This window comes from Mustela erminea, chromosome 13, assembly GCF_009829155.1.
Source record: "Mustela erminea isolate mMusErm1 chromosome 13, mMusErm1.Pri, whole genome shotgun sequence".
Taxonomy (NCBI): Eukaryota; Metazoa; Chordata; class Mammalia; order Carnivora; family Mustelidae; genus Mustela; species Mustela erminea.
In genome coordinates, this window is record NC_045626.1 from 70,361,355 (window position 1) to 70,375,251 (window position 13,897).

A 13,897-nucleotide genomic window follows, 5' to 3' on the forward strand; every position below is an offset into this window, starting at 1 on the left:
TCACTGATTCTTTCTCCTTGGCTGAAGATCTCTACTTCCTCATATCCTGTGCAGACTCCAGAAAGGCTTCTGATGTCCTCTGGGGGTTTTGAATGATCAGAATGCTATCCCTCCAGGCTATGATCTGTCCTCCCTCCACTCAGGATGCTAAAATGTCTGAGGCCTACAAGTGTTTTTGTACCTTTTGCCTTCTCCCTGAGCATAGCAGCTCTCTTGATTATAACTTTGGTCCTTGCCTTGGGTACAGCAGGGCTCCATGCTCTGCCACCCCTCAGTTTTATGTACAGAGATGCCAAAAATTAGGTGTCAACAGAACCCCAGGGGATGTGGCATATTAGAAGTCTTTCTCAAGAGGTGACCAAGCCTCTCAAGAACCTAGTAGTTTATATTGTTCCTACTGGAACTCAGCATCAGGCCTGTCACAGCAGGCAATTCCTGCAATTTCTGTAAGATAATCTATCTCGGTGTGGGTGGTCCCGGCTGCCATAGGCATGCGAGGCCTAGGAGAGAGGCAGTGCCTGAAGGAAGGGACAGAGCACCCAGGTGTGCTGCTCTCTGTTGTCCACAGCACACGGTGATTGCTGACCACTCGCTGAGCGCCAGCCACATGGAGACCACCATGAAACTGCTGAAGACCAGGGTGCAGTCCCGTCTGGCCCTTCACAAACAGTTTGCATCCCTGGGTAAGTTGGTGTTAGGTCTGTGGCTTAAGAGCCACTTGGACAACACAGAGACAAAGATGACTTATCCTTCATTCAGATTTCTCCAGTTCTGATGACACATCAGAGAGGGCTTGGTTCCTGGCTCTTGCTGAGCAGAGCTGGTGGCAGGGCCACTAGGGAGAGCTACAGGCCCATCCATGCAGAGTTCTGAGCTCCCTTCAGGGCCATCATGATTGTCCTAGCTCACAAAAGAGGCCCAGAGCCGTCTGGGTGGTCCAGGATAGTGGACTGGTCAGGAACAACTTACTTTAGGTTAGCATATGTCAGCCTTTGGTGTCCATTCTACTGATACTTAGTAGAAGCCCAATTCATGCTTTGTAGACTTTACATTTAACTTATTTGAGTACAGCTGTTCAGGAATCCACGCCCTCCCGCTTCCCCTGAGACCTACTGAGCTAACATCTTCCATGGTGAGGCTGAACCCCAGTGTTTTTCATAAGCTCTCAGGTGATTCTGATGAGCCATTGACCACAGTGGTGCCCTGTTGGATGTTTCTCCTCATTCACAAAATACTTGTCAGGGGCTTACCATGCATAAGGCAATTGTGGGATAGTGAGAGTTAAGGTCTTTCTGAACTGAAATAGTAACTCACAGGAAAGTCATTGGGTTTCTGGGACCCATCGAGAGATCATTACCCTGTCAGGGAGCTCTTGCAATCTACGTGGACCCAGGTGTCCCCAGGGCAGCATTGCTTGTGTCAGGCTTGCTCCCCATCAGCATTGCTCCACTTGTTTTGTCCTGAGGTTGGATGATTTTCATCCTGGACAGCATTTACTGTGTTGGCATATTTGCAGATTGAAGTGCCAGCAGGAATTTGCCCTGGAGCAGTTCTCTAGCTCTCCTCCCTTAGAGGAACTGACACAGAACACTTCAGTCGTTTCCTCCATCAAGGTCAGCTATGAAAACAGCCCTCTTAGCTATTTGATCTAATTAACAGTCCCTGCTGCAGAGACACTGTCACTGGTTCTGGCTGCCAGCGGGGGTTTTGTTTTGCTGACAATCATTTGCATTAAAGATAAAGCACCGTGAAAGCTAGTGCTAGGTCTGGCCACAAGCACTTAGCACCCGGGTAAGGTCAAGTGGTGCACCCGCAATTCTAGCACCTGTTGACCAGGGTATCTGTGGAATGCCTCCTGTACCTGCACAGCTGGCAGGGCCATCTGAGCCCTCCAGATACTAGTTACCCTGTGTGACACCTGATTGCTACCTGTGATACCACATATCTTGCTCTCTTTTAGAACATGGCATCGTACCAGTTACTAGTGATTGCCAGTACCTCTTCCCTGCAAAGGTTGTCTCCCGCCTGGTGAAGTGGGTGATGATTGCCCATGAGGATTACATGGTAAGTAGAGGAGGGCCAGATCACCCTTGCCATCCCAAAGACTCCTGTCACTTTTCAGCTCCTGCCTTTTCAGCGGGGGACTTGACTGGAGTATCTAGGAGTTCACTCCGCTGTGGTGACTTCTAGGAGCTGCATTTCACCAAGGACATTGTGGAGGCAGGACTGGCTGAGGACACGAATCTCTACTACATGGCACTCGTGGAAAGGGGCACAGGTAATTTCTTTTCTGATCATGGTACTAGACAAGGGGAGCTAGTAAGAATAAAACATTCCTGGGACACCTGGGTGGCTCAGTCAATTAACTGTCTGCCTTTGGCTCAGGTCATGATCCCAGAGCCCTGGAATCAAGTCTTACATCAGGCTTCTTGTTTAGTGTGAAGCCTGCTTCTCTCCCTCTGCCTGTCTCTGTCCCTCTGACAAAAACTTAAAAAAAAAAAAAAAAAAAAAAAAGGAATAAAGCATTCCTGAGGGCTGCCCAAAGAAAGCAAAAGATCCTAGGATCCTGCCAGGGTGACTTAGCAAATAGTAATGATTGGAAGATCCACCGTTCAGTGAAGACTTGCTCTGTAACACAGCCACATCTTATCTCATTTAATCCTCATGACAGTACTGAGAGTAGTAATAAAGGTAGCCCCCGTTTTCCTTAAGTTTGCATGCCACCACTTTGCTTTTACAAAAAACCTACATGAATACCTGTTTCCATTAACTGAAAGAAAGGAGGATTTTCACTTTTACCAAAAAAGTCATTACTGTGCTAATGTAGGTCTTTTGTAAAAGTAAAGTGGCATTAATGCTCAGGATGTGGAGGATGCCCCTTTATTTATGCCCTTTGGGCTTAGGAAAGGGTTCATAGGAACGTTTTGCTTTTGGATAATAGGAGAAACTTGTATTCCCATTTTATAGGCAGGCACACTGAGGCTCAGTCCCAAGTGCAGTCTGACTTCTGAGCCTGAGCTCTTGGCCCTTTTCTTTACCATTCTCTAAAAGCAGGTACCTGTTCTTCCTCCTCTTCACAGAAGGGCTGACATGTTATTCTCAGGTTGTGAAGTGCAGGGTGGCAGGACCTTCCTCCCTGTCGGCGGTTCCTACACTCACTTTGGAGGCATCGCAAGCTATTATTTCTCACAGCTGTCCTGGCATCTAATTTGCCAAGGCTTGCCGTGGAGCCAACCAGGTGCTGCCTCTGGAGCTGTTTTCTGGCTCCTGCCCTGGCGAGCCTGGCACTGCCCATAGGATCTGACCCCCGTGTTTCTGTGGCTGCAGAGCTGGGGGATTTTCTGTGACTCTAAGCTAGTGGGAGAAACATAAGGAAAGGTTGCACTCTCTGATGTTAGAGTTTCTCTACCCTGTGGTTTCTTATCTTCTTTTTTCCTTTGTATGGTTTTAAAATATTCTGAGGAGGGGCGCCTGGGTGGCTCAGTGGGTTAGAGCCTCTGCTTTCGGCTCAGGTTATGATCCCAGGGTCCTGGGATTGAGTTCCACATCGGGCTCTCTGCTCAGCAGGGAGCCTGCTTCTCCGTCTCTCTCTGCCTGCCTCTCTGCCTACTTGTGATCTCCGTCTGTCAAATAAATAAATGAAATCTTTAAAAAAAAAAAATTCTGAGGAAAATAAATATTTTAGATATAGTTGAGGTCCCCTTACTTTATACTTCTTTCTCTCCCTCAGGATAGGTGACTACTATTTGGAATAGGGATTTGGAATTTGGAATTTAACTATTTTTTTGTACATTTGGAATTTGTACATTTGCTTCTCATTCTTCTCCCTTTAAGAAAATACTTTTACCGGGTGCCTGGGTGGCTCAGTGGGTTGGGCCGCTGCCTTCGGCTCGGGTCATGATCCCAGGGTCCTGGGATCGAGCCCCGCATCGGGCTCTCTGCTCGGCAGGGAGCCTGCTTCCTCCTCTTTCTCTGCCTGCCTCTCTGCCTACTTGTGATCTCTGCCAAATAAATAAATAAAATCTTTAAAAAAAAAAAAAAAAAAAGAAAATACTTTTACCTTGTTCCTAAATAACATAGAATACTGTTTTAAAAGGGTACAAAAAGGCACCTGTGTGGCTAAGTGGGTTAAGCCTCTGCCTTCAGCTCAGGTCATGATCTCAGGGTCCTGGGATGGGTTCTCTGCTCAGCAGGGAGCCTGCTTCTCCCTCTTTGTCTCTGCCTGCCTCTCTGTCTACTTGTGATCTCTCTATCAAATAAATAAAATCTTAAAAAAAAATTTTTTTAAATAAAAGGACACAAAATATGTAGTCCAAGATGTTTAATTTTTTTAAAAGATTTTATTTATTTATTTGACAGAGATCACAAGTAGGCAGAGAGGCAGGCAAAGGGTGGGAGGAAGTGGGCTCCCCTCTGAGCAGAGAGCCCAATGTGGGGCTTAATCCCAAAACCCTGAGATAATGACCTGAGCCAAAGGCAGAGGCTTAACCCACTGAGGTGCCCTGAGTCCAAGAAATTTATAAAGCCCCAAGTGGGAAAAGTCACAGACATCACTCTGTTGGTTGGGCAGATGAAAGCTTGAAAGATAGTAAGTGTTCTAGATCCATCAGAGTGAATATGACAAATAAAATTTTCCTAAGATGCATTGAAGAATTTGAAAATTTAAGAGTGAAATTTAAATGAATAAGTGGGCAGTCAATTCCAAAAAATTTAAATCACTTTACAACAGATCAGTTTGAAAACTGATGAATTAAAAACAAAAAAATTGAATAGAGATAAATCTAGGAATATATGCTGTTAGGACACCAACAGTATGGCAGGAGAGAAAGGACTTACTTTTTATTTTTAATTTTTTCATTTATTTTATTTAAATTCTATTAATTATAGTGTATTATTAGTCTCAGAGGTAGAGTTCAGTGATTCATCAGTCTTATATATACTACTCAGTGCTTATTACATCATGTGCCATCCTTAATGTCCATCACCCAGTTACCCTATCCCCCCACCCACCTTCCCTCCAGCAACCCTCAGTTTATTTCCTATACTTAAGAGTCTCTTACTCTTTGTCTCCCTCTCTGATTTCATTTTATTTTTCCCCATTCCCCATGATCCTGTTTTGTTTCTTAAATTCCAAATATATGTGAAATCACAATTTTCTTTATCTGATTGTCTTATTTCACTTAGCCTAATACCCTCTAGTTCCATTCACATCATTGCAAATGGTAAGATTTCATCTTTCTGATGAGTAATATTCCATTGTATATATATATATACCATGTCTTCTTTTTCCATTCATCTGTCATTTGATATCTGGGCTCTTTTCATAGTTTGGCTATTGCAGACATTGCTGCTAAACACTGGGGTGCAGGTGCCTCTTTGGATCACTGTGTTTTTATCCTTTGGGTAGGACTCACTTTCTAATAAATGTGGTTGCAACTGTCAGGGAAGAATTGTCTTAATTTATATTCTCTTGTTCTCTGTTGTTTGAATTACTGGTGTGTCACAGTTCTTTTTCTTTCCCCCATAAATAATGAAAAAAGAATGGCATACTTCACCCATTGGTAGAAAGGGTAAATGTCCTGTGGAGAAATGCAAAGGCTGTCACCAGAGAAGAAAATGAATACATTAAAAAATATAACTTTTCAGGGGCACCTGGTGGCCCAGTCAGTTAAGCGTCTGCCTTCACTTCAAGTCATGATGTCAGGGTCCTAGGATCAAGCCCCGTGTCGAGCTCCCTGCTCAGCAAGGAGTCTGCTTCTCCCTCTCCCTCTCCCCCTCCTCACTGCTCATGCTTGCCCTCCTTCTTTCTCTCAAAGTCTATAAAAAAGAAATACAACTGTTTCCTATAAGGAGTATGAACATAGCTTTGATATCCGACAGTTCTAGTTAAGCTCAGCACTGCTGCTTTGCAACAGTTTGATCCTAAGGAAGATTCTGTCAGAGCTTCGTTTTCTTTGTAATAATGGTACCCATCTCAGAATCATTGGTAGGATGAAATAAAATGTGTGTAAAGAGTACAACACAGTGCTTGGAATACAGTAAGTTGGCTATTAAAAAGTTTCACATAACAAAATACCTAAAAAGAAAAGGAATAGAGTAGAGAAAATATATTTGGTGTAATAGCTAGTACACAATATTGCTGGAAAGAAAAAACAGATAGCCTTCACATGGGAAAATCCTTAACTTGCTGGCAAAGAAAGAAATGCCAGTTAAAACAAACTTCTGTCAAAGGAGCAAATAAAACTCTTGGGCAGACCCAGTGTGGACCAGATTCTGGGGAGTCCACACACCTCTGCATTCTTGGAGGTACCAGAGTCACAGGACCTCACATTCTGCAACCTGACAGTTCTACTTAGGAGATTCTAAAACAAAAATAAAGGTACCAGAATGTGCTGTGCAACACTCGGATTAATACAAGGCAGAGCTAGCCTCAGGGGCCCAGTGGGGAGGGTCCATGACTGGCATACCCGGTCTCAGAACTGGTTTTTCCTCCTTACTCCCTTCCCAGCCAAACTCCAGGCTGCTGTGGTGCTAAACCCTGGCTACTCCTCCATCCCACCTGTTTTCCAGCTCTGTCTGAACTGGAAAGGGGAGAAAACCAATAGCAACGATGACAACATTCGGGTAAGACCCTGCTGGAGGTGATGGAAAGAGCATGGAGAGCCTCTTTGGGGGAGGGAGGGCGGTGGCAGGATGTCCTGCAACTGAGAGCTTAGCCACTGGTCTAATTCCAGTGGACCGTGAGGCCTGCCAGGATTTGTAGAATTTGCAGGAGGCTTTTTGGTATAGTAGAAGAAAAAGCCTAGCGCCATATTAACCAGTTGCCTAGCTTGGGGTCACCCCATTTTAAAATGGGGATACTATAAATCCTTGCCTTGAAAGGTTGCTGTCTTGGGCTTCGGTGGAAATATGAATAAACTGGGAAGCATGGAAGTGTTGGCATGAGGTGGTGTGTGAGATTATTGTAGCTAGTAAATAATCATTGTACCTGTTGATTTGATTCTGTAGTGTCCTGCTGGCTGTGGATCATGTTTTTAATGCTAATACCTTCTGACTTAGGTCTTGAGATTTCTTCTCCACACACCTCCATCTTCTTGGCTGTGGGAATGTTGGCTAGGGAAAGTTACAGGTCAGAATCAGGAAGACGCTGGTGTCCTGAGCCTGAGGATAAACCCATCGGGTTTGATCTGGTGTGACCGAGGTCCTATAGAGGCCTGGCTACTGTTCCTGTGGAGCTGTCAGACCCAGTTAGTCTGAAGGTAGTGCTGAGTTTCTGGCTTTCCCACTCCTTAGGCTATGGAGAGTGAGGTCAACGTTTGCTACAAGGAGCTGTGCGGCCCCCGACCCAGCCATCAGCTCCTGACCAACCAGCTGCAGCGCCTGTGTGTACTGCTGGATGTCTACCTGGAGACTGACAGCCACGATGACAGTGTGGAGGGGCCCAAGGAGTTTCCCCAGGAGAAGATGTGTCTGCGGCTTTTCAGGTGAGGGGGCGGGTGGGAACATTGGAGCTCTGGAGGTGTCCAGCCTTGCCTCTCTCAGGGACTCAGGGCAGAGATCAGAACCTGGCATGGAGGACGTGCTCGTACTCACGTGTGCTTGTCTCTCTTCACAGTGGAAATAAAAATTCTGTAGCCAGATTTTCTGAGCAGGGCTTGCTCCCTCTTTCCTGAAACCCACTTCCTACAGTTGGTCCAGCTGTTCTTCTCGAGCACCCCTGAAGGTGGGCCACCCACTGAGTGAGCCCCACCAGAACCAAAAGGATTAAGCTAAACTTCCTGTGCTTCTTTTGGAAAACAACATGGTTTGCTTTTTATTGTCCAAATAAGCTTTTAAAACTACATAAAGCCCCACCAGTCCCAGAGTCTGCCATATTCTTCCTGGGATGCTCCCGAGTCTATGAGAATGGCAGTTCTAGGCAGTTGGGCATCATGGAAGGAACCAGTTCTGAAGTAAGACAAATAATAAGTACAGATCATTGCTTTGCTGCTCACCAGCTGTGTGATCTTGTTAGAATCACTTTAGCTCTGGACCTATTTCCTAAAGGCTGACATGGAAGTATATTGTCTGGCTCGTGGTGAATTAGAGATAATTCATATAAGCTATGAGAACGGTTCCTGGCACAGACAGGGCTCACAAAATGCCATTAGGTCCTGATGACTTGGTGTTCAGTGTGTCTGTGCTCATGGCACTTTTAGCTACTTTTCTTTTCACTTTGGTGTGGTCCTTTCTCTCCCTTTTATCCCTTAACACATGTTCTTGTTCTTTTGTTTTGTTATTTCTTTTGTTTATTTATTTATTTGACAGCACAAGCAGAAGGAGAGGGAGAAACAGGCTCCCCACTGAGCAGGGAGCCCAATATGGGGCTCTATCTCAGGACCCTGGGATTACAACCAGAGCCAAAGGCAGATGCTTAATAGACTGAGCCACCCAGGCACCCCACATGTTCTTGTTCTTAAAGATCAGTTTCAAAATTCCAGAGTCCATGCTGTTCGGCTTTTCTTCCCTTTTGAGCAAGCAGCTAGGGAGGAATGGTGTCTGGGAGAGAGGAAGGGCTATAATCTGTTTCTAATTGGGGCATCCCTATATTCCCTGTCAATCTAAATGTCCCTTACCTGCCCCTTACCTCAGATAGCCAGTCCCAGCACCTGGAAGCTGTGCCAGCATCCTTCCGCTTCCATCTGGCACCTCCACCTGGCCTGGTTCTTCATGTTATCTGATAATAACCAGTTCCAGCCCCCAGGTGGCTGCTGAAAGGTGGAGCTGGCGGCTAGATGTTGGTAGCTTCTAGGACTTGCTCTCCCTAGTGAGTCTGTGTGAGAACTCTGTTCTTCCCACCCTCCCTGTCTGCTGTAACACATTTCGAGGGTGGGAGCTCTCACACGGTCAGTGTTTATTTTCTGTTACCTAATGGTTCCCAAAGGATCCATTTCCTGTAGTGCTTTTTGTCACCCAGGCAGAGGTCCTCCATCAGGGCATTCTGGGTTTGCGCTCCTTTGGCTTCTCAGATCCAGTTAACCCCATGACTGGAGAGATGCAAGTTTCTCAGCCTAGAGTCCAGCTAACCACTGGTATCAGGCCAAGAAGCTGGGCTGCAAAGTGCTGGCCTGGCAGCAGGAGGCAGGAGGTCTAGTTCTGCCTGCGGCTGGCTACCTTCAGACTGTGGGTTCTCCATTAGCCATATGCCTAGACTTGCCCAGGTGATTCTGTGCCCTTGTGATGTTGGGAGTATCTGTCATTATGGTTATGAGCAAGGACTTTGGGCCCAAAAAGATGTGGGTTCACATTGCAGTTCCAGCCTATGTGATGAGGGTCTACACTTAGCCGCCTGAGCTTCAGATTCCTCATTGGTTCAAAACAAAACAAAACAGCATCCACTTCAGGTATTATAGGGAAGATGAAATTAAACGAGATATAGTGTGTAAAGTGCCAAATACGATGGCACGCAGAGTAAGCCCTCACTTAAGTAAGTAGTTGCATTGGTATTGGAATAAAAACCTTCTTTCTCTTGTCTCTGTGTACACACACACACACACACACACACTTCAGACTGATATCCAGGGTGTCACCTTTCAAGTTACCACTGAATGTCAACCATAGCCGACAAAAGTGGCCCTTTAGATGGTCATTGTTCACTGTGGAGTTGGGTAGAAGAGGCCCGTTTGTGAAGTTTTGCCTGGGATCCCCAAATCCCTACCATTATAGCTGAAGCACCTTAGCTTCAGAGCGTTGAGGTTTTGGCCATGATTGTCAGCCTGCCTGTGGCCAGTAGGATTTAGTGTTAGTCCTGGTTTTGAAGTTGAGCCCGTTGCTTTCTGACAATTACCTTTGGGCAGACAGTTTACCTCCCCGAGACTGTTTCTTCATCTGTAAAATCTATAAAATGGTAGAAATAGTATCTCAGAGGTAGTAGTATAAAGCACGTGGCTCTTGGCAGACACTTAGTGCTGGTTCTTTTCGTTCTTGTTTACACGGGAATCTCCCTGCAAAAGGAGGATTTTAAGGTTTTTTCTTAATTTTTCTTATTATAAAAATTAAATAGGGGCACCTGGGTGGCTCAGTTGGTTAAGCATCTGTCTTTTGCTCAGGTCATGATCCTGGGCTCCTAGGATTGAGCCCCGCATCGGGCTCCTTGCTCAGCAGGGAGCCTGCTACTCCCTCTGCTTCACCCCCTGCTCCTGTGCGCTCACTCACTCTCTTTCTCCTCTCTTTCTTTCTCAAATAAACAAAATCTTTTAAAAAAGAGAGAGAGAGAAAGAAATATGTTTGTTGTTAAACATAAAAACGTCAATGAGCAGTTTTGTAAAAACACTAAAAAGTGAGGGTCTCCGAAGTGCCTGTTGTTGGTGAGGGCCTTTCCAGGTTTATGTTCATGCCTTTGCAAGCATACATTTTCACCAAAACAGTATGACACCTTACATATTGTTTTACAGTCTGCTTTTCGTTCGTTTTTCACCTCCCAACAGCTGCATAGTTTTCCCTTGTGCAGATGAATTGTAATTTCTTTTGTCAGCCCAAAGGGCATGGTATTAACTGATCTCCCTTCTCCTGTTTCTTTAGGGGCCCCAGCAGGATGAAGCCGTTTAAATATAACCATCCTCAAGGATTCTTCAGCCATCGCTGACCTTCCACTCAGCCTGTTGTTCTCCCCCATGACCAAAGTGCTATGCCTCTACCTTCTGCTTTGGCCCACATGTGGCTCTTGATAGTCTCCAAAGACAGGTTTTTTTATTTCTAGCTTATTAAAGTGTCACTTGACCAAGTGACCTTTGTCTTGTGGCTTCCTGGAGACGACGGGGGTGGATTTGCAGTCTGGAAGGGCAGCTGGGGACCACAGCATAGTGTGAAAGAGTTTTTGTGGACTGGCTTTCTCTAGGTGGCCAAGAAAAGCAGAGTGCAGAATATTCTGAGTCTGTAGAAAGATGCTGCCCTCTTATCCCCACTCATCTTTCTTTTTTTTTTTTTTTTTAAGATTTTATTTTGTTTATTTGTCATAGAGAAGTGAGAGCAAGCACAGGCAGACAGAGTGGAAGGCAGAGGCAGAGGGAGAAGCAGGCTCCCTGCCAAGCAAGGAGCCCGATGTGGGACTCGATCCCAGGACGCTGGGATCATGACCTGAGCCGAAGGCAGCTGCTTAACCAACTGAGCCACCCAGGCGTCCCACTCATCTTTCTTGTTCTTGCTTTGGGAAGGCCTCATTATTTTGGTGTTTATTACCCTAAGTCTCTGCCATTAGGAGGTGGCAGGGAAAGCCCAAGTGAGCACAGCCCAAAAAAACAAAAGTTCTTTCCCTTCCCCTCTCTCCCTCCACTAACTTCAGTACCTTAATTGGGCAGATTCTCTCTGATTGTTGGATTTTATAAACATCTGACTGTGCAGCACAAAGAGAAGACAGGTACAAGGAGTAATTGTAAATATTGCAGCACTGTGTGAAGTCAGTGAGAATGGTGTTGGAGAATCACATGTAGAGCCACCATCTAATGAGGCTCTGGCAGAGTGAGACCAGGAGCCATTTGAAGAGAATCTTCATGGTGAGGACATGATAAGTGCCTCAAAAATAATGGTTCGACTCTCAGGGAATTAGGAGAAGTCCTAGGAAAATCGATAAAACCCTCTAAAATATTTTCAAAATAACCTCCTTTATAATTCTGCAAGAGTCAAAGTGAAGGATGGCATAAAGTGTTCTTGGACAGTTTTGTCAAAAAACTTATTCCCCATCTCCTCAAAAAAAAAGTCAGTTTTCAGTTCATTATTTGTTTAAGAAATAAGATATAAAGCTGGAAAATATTTAAGAATTATTACAGGTGTACCTGGGTGGCTCATTTAGGCATCTGTCTTCAGCTTGGGTCGTTATTGAGATTGAGCCCAATGTCCAGCTTCCTGTTCAGCAGGGAGCCTGCTTCTCCCTTTCCTTGCTCACCCCCCTGCCGCCACTCTCACTATCTCTTTCCCTCTCTCTCCCTTTCTCTCTCAATTAAAATATTTAAAAAAGAGAGAGAATTATTATATACTTGGGGCACCTGGCTGACTTAGTCAGAACAGCAAGCAACTCCTGATCTCAGGGTCATGAATTAGAGCCCCAAATTGGGTGTAGAGATTACCAAAATAATAATAATAATAATAATAAACCTAAAAAAAGAATTACTATAGGGGCATGTGGGTGGTTCATTGGATTAAGCCCCCACCTTTGGCTCAGGTCATGATCTCAGGGTCCTGGGATTGAGTCCCACATCGGGCTCTGCTCAGCGGGGAGCCTGCTTCCTCTTCCCCCCTGCCTGCCTCTCTGCCTACTTGTAATCTCTCTCTCTCTGTCAAATAGATAAATAAAATCTTTAAAAAAAAAAAAAAAAGAATTATTACATACTTCTAAGAATCATCTATAAAGTTTTTTTTTTAAAGATTTTATTTATTTAGGGGCGCCTGGGTGGCTCAGTGGGTTAAGCCTCTGCCTTCAGCTCAGGTCATGATCTCAGGGTCCTGGGATCGAGTCCCGCATCGGGCTCTCTGCTCGGCGGGGAGCCTGCTTCCTCCCCTCTCTCTCTGCCTGCCTCTCTGCCTACTTGTGATCTCTCTCTCTCTGTCAAATAAATAAATAAAATCTTTAAAAAAAAATAAATAATAAATAATAAAAAAAAGATTTTATTCATTTATTTGACAGAGAAAGAGAGATTACAAGTAGGCAGAGAGGCAGGCAGAGAGAGAGGGGAGGAAGCAGGCTCCCCGCCGAGCAGAGAGCCCGATGCGGGACTCGATCCCAGGACCCTGAGATCATGACCTGAGCTGAAGGCAGAGGCTTAACCCACTGAGCCACCCAGGCACCCCCATCTATAAAGTTTTTAACTACAGGCACCCCCATCTATAAAGTTTTTAACTACCAGATGAAAATCTACAAAATCTACTCTTGTAGCCATTTTTAATGTATATAAAGTTTATTTTTTGTGAGTCTTCTTTCTTTTTTTTAAAGATTTTACCTATTTATTTGTCAAAAAGAGAGAAAGAGCCAGTGAGCACAAGCAGGGGGAGCAGCAGACAGAGGGAGAAGCAGGCTTCCCGCTGAGCAGGGAGCCCAATGTGGCACTCGATCCTGAGACCCTGTTATCATGACCCGAGCCAAAGGCAGACGCTTCACCAACCGAGCCACCCAGACGTCCCAATTTTTGTGATAGTCTTGATCAAGTGGCTTTTTTCTCCCACAGTATACTTTGAACTTTGTTCCCCATTATTGGACTTCTGCTGATTTTCCTTGGATAATATGGGCGTCTGGTAGAAGAGTTGTTTCCTCCTGTTCTCTTGGCTGATCACTGAGCATCCCAGTGATAAGGATTTCCTGAGAAAGAACTAGGAGACCCCTGGCACTGCCAGGCCCTTCATTTTATAGATGGAAGCCTGAGCCCTTGAAAAAAGGAAAATGTGACCTCTGTTGGCTGTTTTAATGACTGCCACTACCTCTGCCTGTCCTCAGCCTACATCATTCTTTTGAATTCAGAGGTAGAGACTTTTCTGCCCAGTGATCCTCGAATTTCAATATGTGTGAATCCCCCATCCCAGGAAGAAATTAATAGATTCCCATGCCTCACTGTAATATTCGGTCTCTGTTGAACTAAGATGGGCACAGGAAGTGAAGTATATTTTTAACAAGCTCCCCAGGTGCACGTTGCCCTAGTCTCTTTTTGGAAGTGGTTATACTTTCTTCCCTTCTCTCATTTTTCTTGGTGACTCCTCATAGAACGCAGAGGGCCCAATTCTTTGCAAGCAGCTCCACATCTTCTGTCTTGGGTACCTTGGGCAGCAGTGTGAACCTCCCTCTGTGTGCTTCTTTCTTTCCACATAGTGTGATCTCTTTGTCTTTTTCCTGACCTACTTGCCTGGACTCTGTCCCTGCTAGCATCCCCTTGGT

The 13,897-nt window shown here is 45.2% G+C and overlaps 1 protein-coding gene across 4 annotated transcripts in view; it reads left to right on the plus strand.

Moving 5' to 3' along the window:
• Positions 1-10,766, plus strand: part of THOC5 (THO complex 5) — a 35,091-nt gene extending 24,325 nt beyond the window's left edge. For all 4 annotated transcript variants that reach the window (XM_032309847.1, XM_032309848.1, XM_032309849.1 and 1 more), the window contains 6 exons: positions 569-683; positions 1,961-2,064; positions 2,191-2,278; positions 6,509-6,624; positions 7,294-7,484; positions 10,561-10,766. In XM_032309847.1, the coding sequence (XP_032165738.1) occupies positions 569-683; positions 1,961-2,064; positions 2,191-2,278; positions 6,509-6,624; positions 7,294-7,484; positions 10,561-10,624 (678 nt within the window). In that variant the 3' untranslated portion in view covers positions 10,625-10,766. The remainder of the gene's footprint in view (positions 1-568; positions 684-1,960; positions 2,065-2,190; positions 2,279-6,508; positions 6,625-7,293; positions 7,485-10,560) is intronic.
• Positions 10,767-13,897: the final 3,131 nt, after the last annotated feature.